The sequence below is a fragment of the Lonchura striata genome, chromosome Z, assembly GCF_050655825.1.
Source record: "Lonchura striata isolate lonStrDom1 chromosome Z, ASM5065582v1, whole genome shotgun sequence".
NCBI classification, from domain to species: Eukaryota; Metazoa; Chordata; class Aves; order Passeriformes; family Estrildidae; genus Lonchura; species Lonchura striata.
In genome coordinates this window covers 47,708,199-47,728,633 of record NC_140740.1, presented here as the reverse complement: position 1 = coordinate 47,728,633, position 20,435 = coordinate 47,708,199, and the positions used below count along the sequence as shown (strand labels likewise).

The 20,435-nt window shown below is 56.5% G+C and overlaps 2 protein-coding genes across 2 annotated transcripts; one reads left to right on the top strand and one right to left on the bottom strand.

The window, feature by feature from the left end:
• Nucleotides 1–4,876: 4,876 nt before the first annotated feature.
• Nucleotides 4,877–20,417, bottom strand: LOC110484159 (uncharacterized). Its single transcript, XM_085568026.1, has 14 exons — nucleotides 19,517–20,417; nucleotides 19,321–19,422; nucleotides 18,120–18,434; nucleotides 17,842–17,990; nucleotides 17,538–17,620; nucleotides 17,087–17,204; nucleotides 7,348–8,092; nucleotides 7,157–7,231; nucleotides 6,964–7,041; nucleotides 5,976–6,029; nucleotides 5,861–5,896; nucleotides 5,749–5,793; nucleotides 5,415–5,570; nucleotides 4,877–5,328 (listed from the first exon to the last, which is right to left on the bottom strand). Exons 1-14 carry the CDS (start codon nucleotides 19,776–19,778, stop codon nucleotides 5,006–5,008), a joined length of 2,541 nt encoding a protein of 846 aa, XP_085424152.1. The 5' UTR covers nucleotides 19,779–20,417; the 3' UTR covers nucleotides 4,877–5,005.
• Nucleotides 9,171–13,605, top strand: LOC144248306 (killer cell lectin-like receptor subfamily G member 1). Its single transcript, XM_077790352.2, has 6 exons — nucleotides 9,171–9,481; nucleotides 9,902–10,012; nucleotides 10,477–10,560; nucleotides 11,189–11,337; nucleotides 11,590–11,693; nucleotides 12,171–13,605. Exons 1-6 carry the CDS (start codon nucleotides 9,232–9,234, stop codon nucleotides 12,364–12,366), a joined length of 894 nt encoding a protein of 297 aa, XP_077646478.2. The 5' UTR covers nucleotides 9,171–9,231; the 3' UTR covers nucleotides 12,367–13,605.
• Nucleotides 20,418–20,435: the final 18 nt, after the last annotated feature.

Sequence of the window (20,435 nt, the reverse complement as noted above, 5' to 3'; positions counted from 1 at the left end):
AAAGGAATATTACAGATTATTCTTACTTTACATAAATATGCTTCATCACCTCCACAGCTAAAACACAAGGCTCTGCATTTTGAAGAGGAATGTTTTGGCTAAAACTACATGGGCTTGGAACAAGTGCAATCCAGAGGCTCCTGGCTCAGCAGGAAGGGAGGTAAGTCCCTGAGGGCTCTGTGTGCCAAGTCCTCCTGAGAAGCTTTGCCCCAGGGCTTGCCTGCAGTCAGCAAATCTCCTCCTGCCAGCACAACTACAAATCCCAGATGAGCCCATGAGGATTGTTGTTCTAATTAACTAATGAAGTCGTCTCCTGTTGTGAAGATGGATAATCTGAGCTGGAGGCTTACTCCCTGTTGTGGGGGAAGTCCTGGAGCAACACCCACTTCCTCACAAGGGACCTCATAAATGTTGGTACACTCAAGGCTGTACTTGCTGCAGGGAGGTGCCAAGTGCTCCCAAGCACAGCATCTCCCTGAAGGCACCCTGCCTTCAACCTACCTTCAAAAATCCTTCTGACCCCCATCCTCTGTCCCGCACATCCAAAGGCAGCTTGGCTGCTCTCATCCCTGAGTTTTCACTTTGGTCTCATAGTTTTTATGCAAATCACAGGAGAAAAATTAACGTTTGAGGAGGGTGAAGTCTGTGTAGGATCTCCCTGAGCTGCAGCCATGCACAGCACAGGAGGATCCACTTCAAAGGGAGGAGCCACTTCATTAAAAAGAGAACTAGGGCTTTTGATATCAAGATAAACATCCTGATACACATCAAAGCAGCTTCCTCTCCTTGTCCTTAGACACCCTCTCCTGCTTAAATTCTGGATTTTAGAATTATACCTCCGCCTAATCCATGCTGCGCTGTACCCCATCTGGATGGTTGTTTGGTGGGGAGATTCTGAACACTGTTTTGTGGTGTGTGAGACCTTCAGGTCATGTCCATGAGCCAAAATACTCTGTCATTGCCTTCTATTCCATATATGAAGAACCAAGAGCTGCTAGAGAAAGTGATTCTATTTCCATTCAAAAACATCATGTTTTTAAAAGAAAGTGCAATAGAGAAGGGATCAAAGGCCAGCTGGGTTGCCTGAGAGCCCAGTGGCATCCAACCCTCTGGACACCCTCCCTGAGTGGCTGCAGGCCCATTCTTGGCAGCAGGTTGGGCATCCATTAGCCTGGGAGAGAGGACTGAGTTGTGGACACTGACCACTGGCACAGGGAGAGGCGTGAGGACGCAGGTGCAGTGTGTGCACAGGGTGCTGGTGGGAGTCACACCTACAATGCTAAACCTCTCCTCCAATATTTGGAGTTTATGAGAAGGATTTCATAAGGCTCAAGAGCCATGTTGTGTTCCTAATACCAACACCTCATGCTTTTGCTGTGGCGAGGGGCTTTTGTCAGGATGGCCATTTGGAGCTGGGCTGCAGGGTGAGCTGTGGCCAGGAGTTTTGTGTACCCCTCACCAGGTCACCCCAGGCCTTGGGGCACTCTTTGGGACATGAAGGAGAAGTGGCTGATGCAGTGGGGAAGACACAGGACTGAACATTCAACTATTAGCAGCCAACTACAGACACAGCCAAAGCTGCTCTCAGGGCAGTCATTTGAGTCACAGTAGTTGTATTGCAGGTTTGTGAGATGGGACCAGGCTCAACTGGACACAGAGCATCACCTCCAGGTTACAGTGCTGGCTGGGAGTGAGGTACAGGGGCAAAGATCTTGCTGCCACTGGCAGAGCGCAACTTTATTATTTCAATTCTTCTAGACATTAAACATAGGTTCCGGGCATGGGGCAGGCCATGCAGAAGGAAGAGGATCAGGAGAGTGGTACAGCTTTGACTTATTCCAGAATGGGTTAAAAACAAGGAAAAATCCTCCCCCCAATTGTCCACTACCCCAGGGATCCGTTCTACCTGCCCCGGCAGTTGGCTGCTTTGTTTCAGCTGCCCTGTTGCAAACTGTTGTGTGTGGCAGAGGCCGAAGGAGTTGTATGCCCAGTCTGCCCAGAGCAACATCCTCAAGGCCCCACAGCCACTGCTGAGACTTGCTGGTGCTTTCACTTGCATCCGTAGCCTGGAGAAGATCGTGCGTGCCCCAGAAGGCCGCCCTTTTTTTCCTGTGTTCTCCTGGCTGTCACTCCAGCCCTGCAAGTGTCTGGAGGGAGAGGGTCTCACCAGGAAGGGCTTGTGACCCGCAGGAAAGGCGACGGCTGTGTCTCCCTCAGACCCTCGCACACCTGCATCCCTTGTGCCAGCCCGTTAACGCTCGCTGGAACGGCCACCTGCATCCCAGGACTCGGGGTTCGCTGGGAAGAAACTGGGGTACCGCCCTGTCCCACCGCCCCTCTGGCACCGCCCTGGGTCCCAGCTGGAGTAGTCCAGCCCCAGCAGGGGTCACGGGAAGCCTGGAGCATGGGATGCTTTGCGGGCAGAGGCTGGAGCACAGGGTCAGCCCCCGGCACGGGGGCCGCCACGCGGGGCGGCGGTGCCCCCGCCCCTGAGGGCCGCGCTCCGGGCCCTCCCAGGAGCCGGGGCTGCCCCGCCCGTCACGGCATGGAGCCACGCCCCTTCTGTCCCGACCCCCCCGCGATTGGGCGGCGTGCCCGGGAGACCCGCCCATCCTCTCGTTCCCGAGTTTCTATTGGTCGCGGAACTGTCACTCCAGGTAGACCACGCCCCGCACGGGCAGGCGGGGAGCTGCGCCGCGGAGACCGCGGTCCCTGCAGCGGCGCGCGTCTCCTGTGCGCCGCTGTGCAGCCCCGGCACCCTCCGGGGCCCCTCACTGCACTTCACTGCAACCCCCTGCGCCACTCGCTGCACCCCCTGCACCTTACTGTACCCCCCACTGCCCCCCTCACTGTGACCCCTGCGCCCCTCACGGTAACCCCTGCGCCCCTCACGGTAACCCCTGCACCCCTCACTGCACCCACCTCACACCATCCCGTTGAAACACCCGGTTCCCACATTGCTATGACCCACTTGTACCTCTGGTGCTATCCCATGCACTCTTGACCTGCAGCCCCCAGGACACCCCATGCTCAGTCCTTGCTGCAACACCACCCTCCTCAGCAGCCAGCCCCCTCCTGGACCCCCATCTCAGAGCACCCCTCACTCCTTTTCACCTCCTGAATGGGGAGGGGACAGCCCACCCCACTGCCCCAGTACCCCAGAGCTGATGTATTGGTACTATGGTGTCCCAGGGCTGGAAGGAGTAGGTGTAGACTCAAGTGAGGAGCATGGCAGAATGGTAGGGAGCAAGGCAGAGTGTTGGGGAATGTGGTGGTGGGATGATGGGAGCACGACAAGGCAATCAGTGGAATGATGGTGAACACATCAAGATCCGTGTGAAGCGTGGACAACCACAGCCCAGCCATTGCAACTTGTGCAATCAACAGGGCTCAGGAAAAGAGACCCCACCTTTCTCTTTGCCCGCCCTGATAGGACCCAGGAAGAGAAATCCGTGGCAGAGATGTTTGCAGGCAGTGGCCCCATCGCTGTGAAGCCTGGGGCCAGAGCTGCTGGCCAGCAGCCAGGCGGTTTCTGCTCGTGCTTGGGAGCACAGAGGATGTTTTGTACACAGCGGTGGGAGCATCATGCCCACCAGGGCTGGCCCTGCTTCCAGCAGCCCCCACACACCCCAGCTCCCTGCCCACTGCATCACAAGGCCTGTGTGCCTCTGTGGCATACCTTTCTCTCCCACCCAGGGTGCACAGCTGGTATGGGATGAGGGAGAGTGCCAGGGGGTCAGGGGCCTTTCCAGCACTACCTGTCCATGTTTCTCCCCTGCTAGATGTCTTGGTGGTGACATTGTTGCTCACTGCTGCTGTGATACCTGCTGCCCCCCCGCCACTTTGCTGTTGGGCCCTGTGACTGTGCCCCTGGTCCCTCTTCACAGCTTGGCCATGTGTGGGGTGCTCCAGTCAGCTGGTGTGTGGACCTGGAAGATGTGGGGTGCCCAGACAAACTCTTGGAAGCTGGTGGGGCAGGCAACAGGCCAGGATGTGCAGTTGAAAAGGCAGGAGTTCAGGGACATCTAGTTGGGGAGCTACAGGGACATGTACTGCAACCTCACACTGAAGGTCATGTATGGTATCCAGGCAGCGGATTCATCATCCACACATCCTCAAGACAAGATGACAACTGCTTCAACACGGACTGCTTGCCCATCTTCCTGGCTGGGCTTGATCTGGTATGGATTGGCCTCTACACCGTCTTCCTGCTCTTCAGACCACCTGCCACACTTCCAGCACACGGCATCTGGCATGGCAGGACCACTTTCATGATGTCTACACGATGTACATTTCCACTCCTTGGATGTGGCAGAGATTCTGGAGGCAGACAGCACATTGCCCCATCCCCACAGAGGATGTGGTGGGGTCCAGGCAAGTCAGAGGTCTCTTCTTTAGGCACATGCCATGGTATTTCTGCAGCTACTGTTACCTGATGATGATCCATGTACTGAAGCAGGAGGATCTCTCATGGAGCACAAGGGCCTCACCAGAAGTGTGGCAAGCTCACAGTACTGGGTGTGAAAGTCCCAGATTGTTCCCTGGAAGATCCCTGCCAAGGACCTGGACACTGAGGGACTGTGGCTGCTGCACACACTGCAGCATCATCCACCTCAGCCTCTTCCTTTGGAGAAAGATGCAGCCTGGGCTTCCTGGCCTCCACTCCTGGCAGCGGCCCTGCTCTGCTCCACAGCCCAGCATCTCCCAGGAAGGTGTGATGACCACCACACGGTAGGAAAAGTACATCTGTCCCTTGCTGTGTGGGTTGGGACTTTCTCTAAGTCTGTAAACAGCTGAGTTCCCCTCATGCTCATCTCGAAAGTGAGAAGGGGAACATTCCCCAGAGAGGGGGAAAGAATTGGTCAGTTGCCATCACTGGTAGAAAAGCTATTTTTAATTTCATCAAAATGTCTCTCTAGTATAAACTTTCAAAATATCTGGAACCTCTGACATAAAGATTTGTGCTAAGCTCTGTACCAAATCCTGGGGCCAGTGATGGTGGCACTCAGGGTGGGATGCACCTGGCATCACAGGACAGCTGAGGCTCCTCTTTGTGGTCCAGGAAAGTGTGAGGAGCACCACAGGAGCAAGAGCCACCCTCAAAAAGGGGCATGTGGGGGACATAGTGGCCAATGGGGCCAGGATGTGGTCGGAGCAGGAGTTGGTGCAGGGTCTCGCCCACCTGCACAAGGCTGTGGGAGATATGGTGGAGGTGGGAGACTGTGTCACTGGCCAGACTCTCCAGTAGTGCCTGCTGCTGCCGTGATGTCTGCAGGATCTGCACCAGCAGTTGCTGCACATTCTGGAGCAAGCCTGCCATGCCTGACCCTGCAGTGAGAGAGGGGTCAGTGGCACCTCACCATGGCTCCAAGAGTACCCTGTGAGGCTGCCAGGAAGCTGCAGGGAGCACCCACCATGCAGGCTTGTGTCTGATGCATCTTCACCTGCTGCTGGCAGTCCACTCATGGCTGATGTCTCGTGAGAGCCTGTGGCTGCAGCAGCCAATGGCAGCACTTGGTTTCTTCTTCCCATCCCCAGGGATGTCTCACCAGGAAAACCTGTTACAAAAGCTTGGCATGGAGCAAACAACAAGAATGATGGAGACACCCAAGCCCCAAATTTAGCCTGGCTACAACAGAGAGCCCTGGGAGGGCAATGCCTCTCGGAGCTCATGATCCCAGGATGGATGGACAGGATGAAGCTGTGCCCTGGAGCACGATGACTCACACAAAGCTGCAGACACTTTACTGGCCTTTCCCTCAGCTCCTTCCTGCTTCAGGTCAGTGTGACAGCCTGTGAGCTGCAGCCAACTCTTGCCCCAGGGCACACACAGGCATGGTAGCCAGGGCATGGTACTCACCCACAAGGGAGCGGGGAGAGAAGCAGCAACCAGCATCTGCAACGAGAACCATATCAGACCCTGCTTGTGGGGCCGAGGGAGTTTACTGGGCTGAGCAGGGCAAGGAAAGCCTTACGTGGCATGGCAGTGGGTGTAAGTGGCACTCCAGCAATGTGTTCCTCACCAGCTGCTGGGAGAAAGCAGAGAGGAGAGATATGCCTTCTGAAGGGACCTGCTGGTGAATCACCACCAGCCTGGGGTCTGCCCAGCTTACCCCAGCCAGCCCCTCAGCCTGACATGCCCTAGCCACAGCTCCAGAGCGCCCTGCAGGGCCCCGAAGCACTTCAGAGCTAGGTACAAAAGCAGGACTCACTCACCCACCACTGCAATGCTCTGGGCTGGAAGGCAGCAGCGGCAGAGCAGCACGCAGCAACGCTACACAGCAGACTAAGACTGGAAGAGAAGGAGAATCCCACATCCACTTGAAACTGCAGGGGGAATTTGGGGAGACAGAAGGTAGTTACCCAGTGTGGGAAGATGGCCGGGGCGCCCATGCAAACCAGACTCAGGGATGTATCCTGCATCACCTCAGTGCCAAATCCCCAGGAGTGTGAGCAGTGAGGGGTGTGCAGGTTACACACATGGCTGGGCTAAAGGGCAGGGGAGCTGCAGGCAACTCTGGCCCTCACACACAGCCCAAACTCATCTGAAGCTTTATGGTGTTACTGGGCAAGTGAGGAGCTGGGAACTGCTGAAGGGAAGGGAGTCACATGCCCTGCAATGCTACCAGCCACAATATCCCTGCGCTGTATCAGGGCCACTGCCCCTTCCAGACCTCTCGCCTCATGATCTGCCATAGCGCAGCCAGCAGCCTTGCCATTCCCTCAGGCTGGGACCCCCTCCTGGCCTATCCCAGCCGTCACCATCGCCACATGCTCTGGGGCTGGTTTGGAGCCAAAGCCAGCAGAGACAAGTCCAAACACACCCATCGTTGACCATCCCTGCTGAGGGACATGTGATGGATCCCCTGATCCTCTTAGCCTCCCACTCCTATCACGCTGGCATGGGCTTGGGCTGGAGCCGTGGCCATGCAGCTCAGTGCAGCAGGGCAGCTCAGTACTTACAACTCTCTGGCTCGTCCTTTGCACGCTGCAGCACGGGTGAAAGCAGTGTGCTGGAGGTGTCCCCGCCAACGTTGTGCTCTGCAGAAGGAGGTGAAGGGGTGCAGAAAAGAGCTTCAGTAACTGAGGGAAGAGGGGTGTCCGCCTCCTCGCAGCCAGGACAAGCCCGACTCCAGCTGCCTGCGCCCACGAGTACCTGGTGTCTCTGGTGAGGATGGAGGGCGTGTGGCAAGGCCTGACCTGCGCCTTCTGGAGGACAGGTTCACCATGCCTAGGGGAAGAGAAAGACCATCAGCAGATCCTGGGTGTCCACGCAGCACCGGTGTTCCTCTAGCACCCCACGTCCAGCCACCCTGCTAAGCCCACAAGCCCGTCCCCGGCACCCACCTGGCAGCCTCCGATCACCAAACACGGGCCGCCCGGCCGCCTTCCAGATAGCCTTCATGGCTCGGTAGTGTGGCGGCAGCCGGGGCGAGTGCTGTCCTGTCCTCCGGCACGTCTCCCGCTCCGAGTGGAAAGCCTGCTTGAGCGCCTTCCACTTGGAGCGGCACTGGGCTACGGTGCGCTCGTAGCCGGCCTCCGACAGACCCCAGGAGATCTCCCGCCAGAGCGTCTCGTTGGGACGCGACGTGGAGGCCATGAGCAGCGCGGCCTCCCCCGTGCCCTCCACCCGCGACAGGAGGCTCCTGACCTCCGCCTGCGTCCAGGCTTGCCCGCGGGGCATGCTGCCGGCCCGAGGAGGGGGTGCTCGGGATCGCTCGGGCCCGGGCCGGCGGCGGGGCTTGGCCGTGCGCTCCCGAGGCGCACCGGGAGGATGCCCCGCCGGGGCCGGTACCGGGAGGCGCTCCGGGAGCAGCGCCGGGAGCTGCACGGGAACCGCCGGGAGCCGGCCCGGTGGCTGCCCCGGGATCCGCGCCGAGCAGCGCCGCGCCGCCGGGCGCACCGGGCGCCGCGCCGGGAGCTGCCGAGAGGCGCCGGGAGCTGCATCGAGCGAGCATGTGCAGCCTCGGGAGGAGCCGCTGGGAAACGTAGTCCTGGACGAGACCGCCTCCCGCAGCGAGAGCCGCCAGCTCGGAGCGGGGTCATTGTCTGCCTGCAGGCTCCCAGGGGTTCGGGGGCGCTCTGCCGCTCCCTGTTACGAGGGCATGGCAGGGATGGCCATCACGGCAGCCCTGGAGGCTGGTAAGGAGCACCCTAACCCCCCATTTTCCAGAGCTGAGATGCAGCTGTAGCCCCATGAAAAAAAAAAAAAAAAAAAAAAAAAAAAAAAAAAAAAAAAAAAAAAGGGAGCTTGTAAGCAAACACCCTGTGGCTTTGCTCCATGGAGAGAGGGGCAAGGGAATTTGCCCTGTGCCCCAAAGATACCCAGTCTTTCATTGCAGTCCCTAGGGCAGATCAGACTGTGAGAGCTACACTTGTTCAACCTGGAGAAGAGAAGGTTCTGGGGAGACCTTAAGCAGCTTTCCAGTACCAGAAGGACTAAAGAGGGATGGAGAGGGACTTTTTGCAAGGGTGTGTAGTGATAAAAGAAGGAGGAATGGCTTCAAACTGTCAGAGGGCAGGTTTAGCTTTGATATTCATCACAGAATCACAGACTTTCCCGAGCTGGAAGGGACCCACTGGGATCGTCAAAGTTCAGCTCCTTGCACAGGACGCCCCCAACAATCCCCTTGTGTGCCTGAGAACGTTGTCCAAATACTTCCTAAGCTCTGTCAGGCTTGGTGCTGTGATCACTTCTCTGGGGAGCCCATTCCAGTGCCCAACCACCCTCTGGGCGAGAAACCTTTCCCGAATATTTAACCTAAACCTTTCGAGACACCTGCCACTGGTCACCAGAGAGAAGAGATCAGTGTCTGCCTCTCTGCTTCCTCTTGCAGACTGTGATGAGGTCTCCCCACAATCTCCTCTTCTCCAGGCTTGAGCAAACAAAGTGACCTCAGCTGCTCCCCATAGGACTTTTCCTGTGTTAGGAAGAAAAATTATTGTGAAGGTGGTGAGGCACTGGCACAGGTTGTCCAGGAAAGCTGTTGATGCCCCATCCCTGGAAGTGTTCAAAGTCATGTTGGATGGGGCTCTGAAGAGCGTGATCTAGTGGAGGGTGTCCCTGTCCTTGGCAAGGGGCTTGGAACGAGATGACCTTTAAGGTCCTTTACAACTCCATGATGTAGCTGCCTAGCCCAGCCCCGGCTGCATGTTTGAGCCAGCAGCCATTCCCACTGCTTGCTGTCCCAAAGCCAGGACTGTGTGGTTCCCTCTTGCTGGGATGCCGGGATGCTGGCCTCAACAGGGCTGCCCCTCGCCCCTAGTGGCTGGCAGTCCCACAAGCCCCCTGCGTTTTGTGCCAGGTGGTGCCTCTGGGGACCCCACCAGGAAGTGACACTTTCCATTTTGCATCACAGTCGTCTGAGAAGCTGGGCTGGAAAAGGGCTGTCGCTGCCCCTGAGGGCTGCAGAGCCGGAGACCAAGGAAGGGATGGAAGAGGGTGTCATGTATGCTGACCTGCGCTTTCCCCCCACACCAGGTAATGGCCCCCCAACTCTCTCAGTGGGTTCTCTAACCTCCTGCAACCCCTTGCTTCCCCAGAAATGTCCTCCCAGTCCTGCTCCCTCCTTTTTATCCTCTCTCAAACAGCTCCTCTCCAGCCCTGTTGCAGACTGCCTGCTCTCAGGGTGGGGGCAGGAGGGGTTCAAAGGCAGGGAATGTCCACTGCATTCCCATGCCACAACAAAGACACTTCTACTCTCCTCTCCCCACCAAGCATTTCGTGCAGGGAGATAACTTCAAGAACAATCAATCTGCTGCAAACAGGCTCTCCCTTACTGCCTCCTAACATCCCACCTGGGATTCACAGACAATTCCTGGCTCAAGGTTCCCCACTGCTCCCTCCAAACTACCCCCTCCTCCCCCCACAACCCCCATCTATATTAACTCCTTTTCTCAGCTCTTCAGCAGCGAGCACGCCTGCCCTGGTGCTGGGCAGCCTTCAGCCTGGGTCTCCTCTCCCTGATGCTCCTGCTGGCACAGATCATCCTTGTCAGCCTGAGTTTGCACTGTAAGTACCAGCCATCCAGTGCCCAGATCTCTGCAGAGGGGGTCATGGGGTCAGGGCTGGCATCACAGCACTTGTGCACTGACAGCCTGAGCTGCAGATTCCCCATGAAGCTGGGTGCTTCTTTTTGGGGCTGTGGCCATCATGGGTTCTGGAGAAAACAGGAAAACTGATGAAGCAAGACACCACCTACGTAACTGGAAAAGGAAGCTGGGGCGACAGTGTGGGCTTGGGGAAAGCCACTCCATCAGATGGCAGTGAAAGAAAGGCAGGAGGGAAGGCGCTGATACTGATACTGAAAGAGAGCAGCACTTTCCCCGAAAGCCTGCTGCGTGAAGGGCTCCCAAGCACAGCAAAATCTGCAAGGACCTTGGCAGGCTCACCCACAGCCATGAGGCTGTCCACTGGGTGCTGCTGGGAGCAGGAGCCCAGAATTGCTGGGACACACCTGTGCTCTTCTGCTGTAGATTTAGTGCAACAGCAAACAAGCTGCACAGATGGTCCCTGGAGAACAGAGGAGAGCCCCAGCTATGGGAAACAGACACTGGAAGGTAAGAGAGCCTGGTGTGCTCCTGGGTAAGGTTTGGAGAGGGTCTTCCTGCTTCTTTCAAGCAGCAGGATTTGTCAGTACTTAAGGATGTTTCCCTGAACTCTATCCCTACACATTCCTTCACCTTTACTGCCTGTCCCCTGGCTTGTGGTGTGGGGAGCTGCTCTAGCACTGCTGAATAGGCTGAACTGCTGGGACCCCTTTAGAAGAGATGACCCCAGACAGCTCACTGTTACCTGGGCACACCACCAGCACCAGGCTCCTGGATGCCACCAGCATTCCTGTGCCAGATGACATCAGCTTCTGATGCAGCTAAAACCATATCTGAGTTCCCAGCACTTCGGAAATTGTCTTTGTATCATGTCCCCAAACCTGCAGCTCCCTGCCCTGCTCAATGCCAGCATGCTCCTGTAACTAGCCCCTCTTCCCAGGGCTCTGGGACTGGAAAGTTGTAGCTGGGCTTGCAAATGAGGGCAAATGCAGAGTGGTCTCTGTGGGGCAGGCATACGAGCACGATGGGTTGGGTGGTGCCCTGACTGACCCCTATCACTCTCTTGTCCCTTGGGTTGGGGGATGGTGGCAGCCCCTGCCGGATGCCCCATCCCACCCGCTGTGTTTCTGGTGTGCAGGGCGATGCCAGTTTTGCCCAGTTGGCTGGCTCTGGGATGCGGGGCAGTGCTACTACTTTTCCTCTGCCAAAAAGAACTGGGAGCAGAGCAGAGAGGACTGCTGCTCCAGAGGGGCCCAGCTGGTCACCATCCAAGCCAACACCACCCTGGTAAGTACACCCAGCCTGGCCTGTCCAACTCCCTGTGAGCATTGGGCTGTCCTGGTGGCCACCTCATGGTCCCTCAGCAGTCACACACGCACAGCATTGTCTCAGCTTCCTGGCCCATGTGCCCAAAGCCTTGCAAAGCCTCCAGGCAGAGAGCTGGCAATGCTGTGCCCATACAGCACAGCCCCATCACTAATCATGTGGCTGGGCTGGATGTCCCCCCAGGGGGCTCATGTGGGTCCTCTCCTGTGCTAGGCTTTCCTGGTACGCACAGCTAATACGGATGCCTTTCATGTGGGGCTGAAGCAGGATGGCTTCAGGTCTGAGTGGAAGTGGCTGGATGGCACCACACTGGAAGGGTGAGGCTGTCAGCTTGTTCCCAGCTAGGTGTGCTGAAGGTCTATCATCAGGGCTTGGGGTGGTGATGGGGACAGGCATGCAGGGATGTGATCCATATTTTGGCCACCTCTTCACAGGACTGCATTGGGGCATTTTCAGGAAGGGGCATTTTTAGCAGGGTGCACCTGACCCTGGTGCCCACGCTCTGCCTGGGTGAGGGGCTGCAGGGGATCCTGCAAAAGCAGGCTCCCAGTTTGGTCAGTGCTGAGCCCTGCTAGGATTTATCTCGGGGTACGTCATGAGGGATGGGGCTGGGGGCATCAGGGCATATGGCCTAATTGGGAGGAGGCTGGCAGGAGACTGTGCTTCATGGGGAGGGCAAATTTTGCCCCCACAGCATCCCTGTGCAGTGTCTGGTCCCTGGCTGCAGGAGCTGCTGATGGGACAGCCTCAGTTCTCCCTGCCCATCCCATCTCAGCCCACTCTCTCCCTTGCAGGATCTTCCTCATCCAGCGCTACACCCGCTCTTTCCAGGCTTGTGGCAGGGTGTCAGGCTTGGGACTTTTAGGTGGTGCATGCACAGAAGCCCTCAGATGGGTCTGCAAGCAGAGTGCAGCCACTGTGCAGTGGCTCCAGTCCTCACCTCCTGCCTTCCTCTGGGGAAACACCACCTACAGCTGTGTGAGGCCCTGATGGCCATGGTGACCCTCAGCCTGTGCCACCACCCTGTTCCCAGCCTGACCCCAGAGCATGGGCATTCCCAGGCTCCACTGCCTCCTGGCTCAGGCCTCTTTACCCTCCAGAACTCTGCACTTTGCCAATAAATTCTGCCAATAACTCCAGCTGGCTTTGGGGTGTGGGGGTGATAAGATGGAGGTGCATCCTTCAGCTCTCAGACTCGGCTGCATCACTCTGAAGTGGGAAATTGCATCCTGTGGCCAGGAGCCAGCATCGAGCCAGCAGGAATCCAAGCATGCCCATGGCACCAAGGCAGAATTCAGCAGCAGCTCCTGTGCATGAAAAAAAGCTGCCCATGAAAGCTCTGGGCTTTCTGATCGTGGTGGTTGTCTGTGGCTTTTGCTTCTTGTGACATGCTGCTGAGAGGTGACCCTTTGCTTCTGCATTCCCATGGAGGACTTGCTGGGCAGCAGCTTGTTTGCTGATGCCTGCTCAGTCTGAGGAGGTTCCAGCAAACACCCTCACTTTGTTTTGAGGCTGAGTGATGTGTGACAGCCTAAAAGTCCTGCTAGACCTGGATTTGGAGTTGTTTGGTCCCAGAGGCTGTTCTGGTTTCGGTATAGACCACTGGGTTGTTCCAGCAGCCTGCTGCTCTGGCACAGACCTCCCTGGGACTTCCTCCCAGCACATGCAAAAGACCAAGCCCCCACAGCCAGTGCATACTGTCAGCCTGAGCAGGACTGGGAGGTGGAAGGTGATCCATAGGGAAGGCTAGCCCTGCTATGGCCTATACCCATGGGCTTGGGATCTTCACAACCTGGGGACCTGAACGCAGAGGATGCTGAGCAGGAGGGAGCTCATTCACCCTCCCACTGCTTAAAATGAGAGCATATGCAGGGAAAAAAAAAAAAGGCCAAACACTTTTTGCAAATAAAGCAACTACTTCTGCTTTTCTGCATATGAAGATGTGTCTCCACACAGTATGGTCTTAGCCACAACTCTGCCACCTGACCACAATGGAAAAGGACAGGACTGGGTTCCTGCACTGCTGCTGTGCTGCCTGCATGGCCCAGAGTGGGGCCAACACTGACCTGCAGTTTGCTGAGGCCCCTGCTTGCTGCCCCCATGTGTCCTGCAGACCCCAGTGAGGATGACATTCACTACAAGGACCTGCTGCTGGGGCTGGTGCTGACAGTGGCCAGCCTGGGTGAGAACCCAGCTCCATTCACTGCCACAGGGATGCCCCAGCACGGGGTGAACATAGGTGATGGCAGAGGTACCATGGGGGTTGACCATGGGCACTCATCGTGTCGCAGGGTTTCCATGGAAGAATGTCAGATGTCTCATTCCACAAAGCCATTTATTCACAGCACAGTAACACAGAAACAGCTTGAGATGGTTCCTCTGAGGAGGGATGCCTAACAAAGGAGCACCTGGGCTTTTATTCCCTCAGTGTCTGCTTGTGCTCAAGCCTTGCCCCTCCTCCTCTCTTCCCTTATCCTCTGACTGTGTCCATCCACTTTGCTTTCATCACCTCTCTCCTTCATTATCCAAAAGGTCAGCAACTCCTAGCTCCTGCTGTGTCTCTCAGTGCCCATATATCTGTCTGGCACCACTCATCTTCTTGCCCTTTGCTATCCCAAAGGGTGGCAGTTCAAAGCCCCTTGCCTTCGGCTCCCACCCCGAGCTCAATCTGCTTTTCCATCTGCATCTCTAGCTGCACTGTGCAGGCCCAGCTGCCTGGAGCAGAGGTATTCCTCAACAAAGGGATGTCTGCACGAACCTTCCAGCTCACCTCTGCTGCCTTTCACTGGGGGTGGTTTGGTGAAGGTAGGTAAGATAGTTTTCCTGGCTGCCCTTGCCTCTGCTACTATTTGCAGCTAGCTCCTGTCTTGCCCTTTCTTATGCCTCCATCACCTGTCTGGAGCTGAACTTTGTTGTCCTGCCTTGATACCAGGAAGAAGATGTAGCGCACCTCCTGTGCCAGGCAGGATTTATCAAGGATTTATTATTTGTCAGACCTGCCTGCTGTTGTGGGAACAGTGGGCTGTGGATAAGGGGAGAGCAATGGAGGAACCTTTGAGGTCTGGGTCATGGTTTTCCACTGGCAAAGTGGGGATATATGAGGTCAGGAGAAGAGTGTGGTTGGAAAATCTGAATGGTGTGAGGCCTGCTGTGGGTGTCAGTAACACCCTTGTTCCCCTGGCAATCACTGAAGGGTTGATGCTGGGGTTTGTGCTTGGAGCCTTCATCAGTGCACTGGATGAAGGGCAGGGGGGCCTCAGGCTGCTGTGGGGCACCAAGCCAGTATATACATTACAGGACTGGGGTACAGAGAGGGTAGGACTGGAGTACAGAGAGGTCTGGAGAAATGTATTGATGGGAGTCTGGAGTGGGTAAAAGTGCAAATCCTGCAGCTGGGAAGAAAGGAGAAGCCACACATCAAGCTGGGCAAGTAAGCAGCCATGCTGAACCAGCCTAGGGAAACCATGGACCGGAGGCTGGATGGGGTCTGCACTGTGTCCTTGTGGTGGCAACTGCGACACTGTGGGCAGTGGGGGCTGGAGCTCAGGGCTTTAGGAGCAGAGAGGATGTCTGGACTCTCCAGGAAAGCCACACACGGCAAGTCTTTGTTTTCATGATAGCTGAGACTGTCAGGGACCTGCAGTCCAGTCGCAGCCTTGCCATGCCATTGGGCTGACTCCACCAGTCTCCTTCTATGGAAGCTCTTCTTGGAGCTGCCCTCTTAGTCTGAAGCCATTTCCCCTTGTGTTTTTGCTACAAGCCCTTGTGTAAAGTCTCTCTCCAGATTTTCTGTAGCCCCTTTTTGTACTGGAAGGCCACAGTAAGTTTTCCCTGAAGTCTTCTCTTCTCCAGGCTGAAAAATCCAAATTCTCCTCACAGCAGAGGTGCTCCATCCTTCTGCTCATCTTGATGGCCTCCTCAGGGCTTGCTCCAGCAGGTCCCTGTCCCTCCTGTGCTGGGAGCCCAGGGCTGGATGCAGTGCTCCAGGTGGGTCTCAGCAGAGCAGAGCAGAGGGGCAGAATCCCCTCCCTCCCCTGCTGCCCACGGGGCTCTGGATGCAGCCCAGGACACGTTTGGCTCTCTGGGCTGTGAGTGCCATGGCCGGGCCATGTGCAGCCTCTCACCCACAGCACCCCCAAGCCCTTCTGGGCAGGGCTGCTCTGGGTCTGTTCATGCCCAGCCTGCGCTGGTGCCAGGGGTTGTTCCAGCCCTTTGCCATGATGCTCCCAAGGGCCACTCCTCAAGTTTCTCCAGGTCCCACTGGATGGCATCCTGTCTTCATGTGTGTCAAACCACTCCAGCATGATGTAACTTGCAAACTTGCAGGTTGAGGGTGCAGTTGATCCCACTGTTCACATTGTTGACAGAAGTACTAAATAAGACTGGTCCCAAGGTGGATCCCTGAGGGCCAACATTATCACCAGTGTTCCCATGAGGACACTGAGCCATTGACCATTCTCTTCTGGATGCAGCTGTCCAACATTGCCCACTGAACAGTTCACCCATTGACTCCATTTATCTCAAGTTCAGAGGAGGACTGTGTTGAAGGCTTTACAGAAGTCCAGACAGAAGACACGCATAGCCCTCTCCTTGTTCACTGATGCAATCACTCCATTGTAGAAAGCCACTGGGTTGGTTGGGCAGGACTTGTGGTGAAGGGTGCTGGCTGTCTCAGGTCCACCTTAGCTAAATGGTTGCCATCACATTCCTCTCTCTGCAGAAACACTGACTGAGACAGGGAGGGTCAGAGCTGTTTCTGGACTCCCCCCACACCCCAACTGGGTCCTGGACTGAAGTGTCTTATCACCCTCCTTTGGCAGATAAGGTCCCACCACATTCTTAGGTATCTTTCCTCCTTGGTGGGAGGGGTCTCCCCTTTTCCTTATGTTCCCAAGTCTCCCTAGTGGTTCTTCCTCTCTCCCACTGTCTTATCAGTGCACCTTCATTTTTTCAGGACCACCCTCATTTGCAGTTCCACTGCACTCCCTTTCTTTCCGTGGTCTCAGGATTTCCACATTCACCTCCCAGGGTTTTAGGGCTCTTCATTGCCCTCATTTTCCTCCCATGGTTTCAGAGTTTCCTCATTCATCCACCATGTTCTCAAAACTCCCCAGCACTCCCCCACTTCTTATATGGTCTCTGGGCTTCCCAGCATTTTCTAATGCTGATGACCTTACTGTCAGCACCCTTTCCAGGTAGGACCCAGCACAAAGCCCTGGGCAGGTGATGAAGACAGAAGAAACGTCAGGAAAAGAGCTGTGAATGCTGAGAGAAGGGACAGGCTGTAAATCCACAGGTCTCCCCAAAATGGACAGTTTGAGAACATCAGTGTGTCAACCCTCAGCTCCAAAAATACGCAAATGGCAGATCCTGTACCCCAGCAGCCTTGGGGTAACAAAGAAGGTGAGAGCTGGGCTCGGCACTGGAGACCTGGGTCAGAGCTGCATTAGCCAGAGCACACAGGGACATGCAGTGGTACAGTACAAAGCAGTATAATGTGTGTTTGCATAAGTGTGGGAGAGTGGAATAAGGTCTATTTTCCACAATCCTTGCTTTAAAATAGAGACACTTTCTCCCAGCAGTTTTGCAACGCAATTGAGGCAAAGTGTTCACTGGAGAGAGGAACTCAGGGTGCACACTCAGGTCCTGTTCCTGAGTCCAGTGATGGAGGGAGGTGGCAGCAGTCAGTCCTTGGTCAAAAAAGAGATTGAGTCTCAGATGCACTGCTCAGCTTTGGGGATTTCTCGCAGATCCACTGGTAGGCATTGTCACAGTTCTTGCTCCACATTTCCCCATTAATTACTGACCAGCAATTAGTATGGCGTTTCCTAGGAAAGATGGCATATCTCAGGGCAGTAGTGACAACCTCCTCACCATGGACACCACTTCCCATAGATCCCGGTGCTGCTGGGGCAGGCAAGGCACCTGGCACAGAGATCACTCTTAGGAAGTGTCACATTCCTCCTCTTGCTCTACTTCTCTGCCACTTGGATATTTGGCACTGCACCCCACAGCTTGGCTCTACCCTCACCCCCCCTCCCTTGGGGCACTGGTCATGGAAATCCATCAACCCTTTTACCGAAGGGTGTCACAGGGGCAAAACAGCACCTCTCTAGTATGGCAAAAGGGCAGGTGCTTGTGCCAAGGACTCTTGCACTTACAAGGGAGGTTTGTTGTCCATCCATTCAGATCTCCTTGTCTTTCCTCCAATCCAGTAGTGTGCCTTAGATGCATGCATAAAATACTAGGGGGGAGAGAAGCTGTCAACCACCTACTTCATGACCAGCACTTGCTAGGAGCCCAGGAGCCCCAGGGTTGGCTGTGCTTATCCCATCAGATTGCCAGGATGGGAATCTGGGGCTCATGGTGCCACCCTGGCACCTCCACAGATACTGCTGCAGCTAGCCCCATGGGGCTCTACCCAGCGCCACCCTCCTGGGGTACCACAACCCCCCTGCTCTGTACCGGCACTGTCAGTGGTGTCCAGTTATCTTGGACCATCAGTCGAGCCAATCTCTCTGCACAGTCCTCCCAGCTCTGCTCCCAGGTCTTGTTTGTCACTGAGATGAAGAGACACTTGCTCCTGAAGAGTACCCAGCCCCTGGGGCAGCAATCTGGGGGCAGGGGCACAGCTCAGACACTCATCCTTCTATGGATGCTTGGGGAGCTCAGCCTGGCTGAGTTCAGCCCCTTCATCTTTGCAGCAGCAACATCACCTGTGCCCCAACACTGTCACGCGCTACCTGTGTTAATGCAGGCAAGCAGGCTGCTCACAGTCCTCTCGCTGTTGTTGAGCTTCCATTGCACCACATGCATCTCCTCCCGCAACACAGCCAGCTCCTGCTGGGTATGCCCCAGCTCAGCATTGCTGCTTTTCAGCTGCAGCTGGCTGATGTTGCCCTCGTGCCATGCTCGCTGCAGCTCTTCTCTGGCCCATGCCAGCTCCAGTTGTATCTGTTCCAGGCTCTGCTCCCGCACCCTCAGCTCCTGTGTCAGGCGGCCCTGCTCGGACGCGTGCTCACGGGAGGAGTCCTGCAGGCTGCGGGTGACCTGCCAGTCTGGGAACAGGGTGGGTGAGCTGGACATGGGCATGGAGCCCTGCCTGGGTCATGCCTCTTGCAAGTGAGAGTAGGGATAAGAGTATCTGGCTGTGGGTGGAGATTGTCGTGGGGATGCTAGTGGGAAGGGAACAGAAGCCCCGGTGGTGGCAGGTGGAGGGGAGACATTGGAAAGCAGCGAGAGACAGTGGGAAGAAAAGGAGAATCAATGAGAAAGCTGTGGAAGGTGGTGGGAGGCAATGGGAAGCAGTGGGAAGGCAGCAGAAGGTGGTGGGAATAAAATGGGGAGGCAATGTGAGGCAGTGGGAGGAAGTGGAAGGAAGTGGAAGGCAATGTAAGACAGTGGGAAGTCAGTGGGAGAGAATGGGAGGCAGTGATGAGAAGGCAGTCAGAGGGATTAGGAGGCAATAACTAGGGAAGAAGTAGAAGGCAGTGGGAGGAAATGGTTGGCAATGGGAGGCAGTGGGAAAACAGTGGGAGGAAATGGAAGGCATTCATAGAGAGTGGGAGGCAGTGGGAGGGATTGAGAAGCAGCGGAAGGCAGTAAGACAGCAGTGGGTAGCAGTGGGAAGACTATGAGAGGCAGCGAAGAGACAGTGACACGGAGTGGGAGGCGGTGGGAGGGATTGGCGGGAAGAAGGGGCAAGACCATGGGAAGGGGTGGGAGGCAGTGGGAAGTCAATGGAAGGCAGTGGAAAAGACATGGGGAGATACGGGCAGATAGTGGTAGGCAGTGGGAAAGGCAGAGGGAAGCAGCTGGTGGTGGCCATGCAAGAGCCCCAGGCACGCCTCCGCCCTGACAGCCCCCCAGCCCCTCGCCCAGCCCGACGCCCGCTCCCGGTGCCTCCTCCCGGCTGCCCCCACCCCGCGGCAGACACCGACTCACGGCAAGCCCCCAGGGCCACGACGGCCACAAACAGCAGCAGCAGCAGGAGCAGGCTGGCTGCCAGCAGCGCTGTCGGGACGCGCCATCGCCGGGTCCAGCGCCCTGCAAGAGAGGAGCGCCCGCAGGCATCACGCCGTGGTCCCTGGCGCCTCCTGCGCCGGGGCTGCCCGCGGCAGCGGCTGCTGCCCGGTCGCACCTGCGCTGGGCGCTGCTGCCGCCGGCCCCAGCGGCACGTTCTCGTACGGGCTGTCATCCTCGTCGGGAACGGTGGATGAGGGCCCCGTGGCAAACTTCAGGTCAGCATACACCACACTCTGGGCCATGTCCCGGGCGGCCCCGATGGCCCTGCGGGCTCTGCTCTGCTTCGAATGAAAACTGCAGCTGGTTTCTGTAGAAGCAGAAGTGTGCTGAGGTGCGACGGAGAGGAAAGTACGGCCGCGGCACTGGCGCCCTGCCATTGGCCAGGCACCACCATCTCGCTTCCTTCCACCCCCCAAAACTGCTCAGTGTCCCTTGGGGATGGCGTTGGGGCGGTGCAGCTCGGGGCTGGAGCATGGGGCAGAGCTGTAGGGCTCGGCCTACAGAGAATGCATCAAATTTCCTAGGGCAGGGGAAAGCAGGTCTGGCTTCCAGCTAGGAATAGGGAGGTCTGCTGCTGACTCTATCCAGGATGGAGGTTCCCTCTTCTTGGTGCTCTGGTCCAGGATCTGAGCATCGCTGCCCTGATGCCTAAAAGAGACTTGACATTGCAGCATGAGCTTTCACTTCTCCTCTCATCACGGCCACATGTCTCCATTCTGCCACCAAGTACACTGTGGAAAACCGCATCCCAGATGCTGAAGGGTCATAATAAATGGCCCTGTTGCTTTCCCCTTGACCCCAGGCTAGTGCTTCCACGCAGTAGGAGGTACATTGGGCAGTCACTCATTAAATGCCACTGGCCTTTCCCCTGCATGTCCTCTCTGGGTCTGGGCCCTTGCATGCCCAGGCAGATATGCTCCATTTTCTTCCAGGAGGTTGAGTAGAGGCTGCCCAAATTTTAGCTTTCTAAACCTCCTTCCTGTCCCCTTTGAAGCTGGCTTTGATTTTTGCCTTTCTCCACTTTCCCTTGCTCT

What these genes read in the sequence shown, in the direction of transcription:
- LOC144248306 (XM_077790352.2), top strand. Translation starts at nt 9,232, where the DNA reads ATGCTGGCCTCAACAGGGCTGCCCCTCGCCCCTAGTGGCTGGCAGTCC. An exon ending in TCCAAGCCAACACCACCCTG is followed by an intron (nt 11,338 to 11,589) that starts GTAAGTACACCC and finishes CTCCTGTGCTAG; the next exon opens with GCTTTCCTGGTACGCACAGC. An exon ending in GATGGCACCACACTGGAAGG is followed by an intron (nt 11,694 to 12,170) that starts GTGAGGCTGTCA and finishes TCTCCCTTGCAG; the next exon opens with GATCTTCCTCATCCAGCGCT.
- LOC110484159 (XM_085568026.1), bottom strand. Translation starts at nt 19,778, where the DNA reads ATGGCAGGGCGCCAGTGCCGCGGCCGTACTTTCCTCTCCGTCGCACCT. An exon ending in ATGGACAACAAACCTCCCTT is followed by an intron (nt 17,205 to 17,537) that starts GTAAGTGCAAGA and finishes CATCTTTCCTAG; the next exon opens with GAAACGCCATACTAATTGCT. An exon ending in ATCCTCACCAGAGACACCAG is followed by an intron (nt 7,042 to 7,156) that starts GTACTCGTGGGC and finishes CTCCTTCTGCAG; the next exon opens with AGCACAACGTTGGCGGGGAC.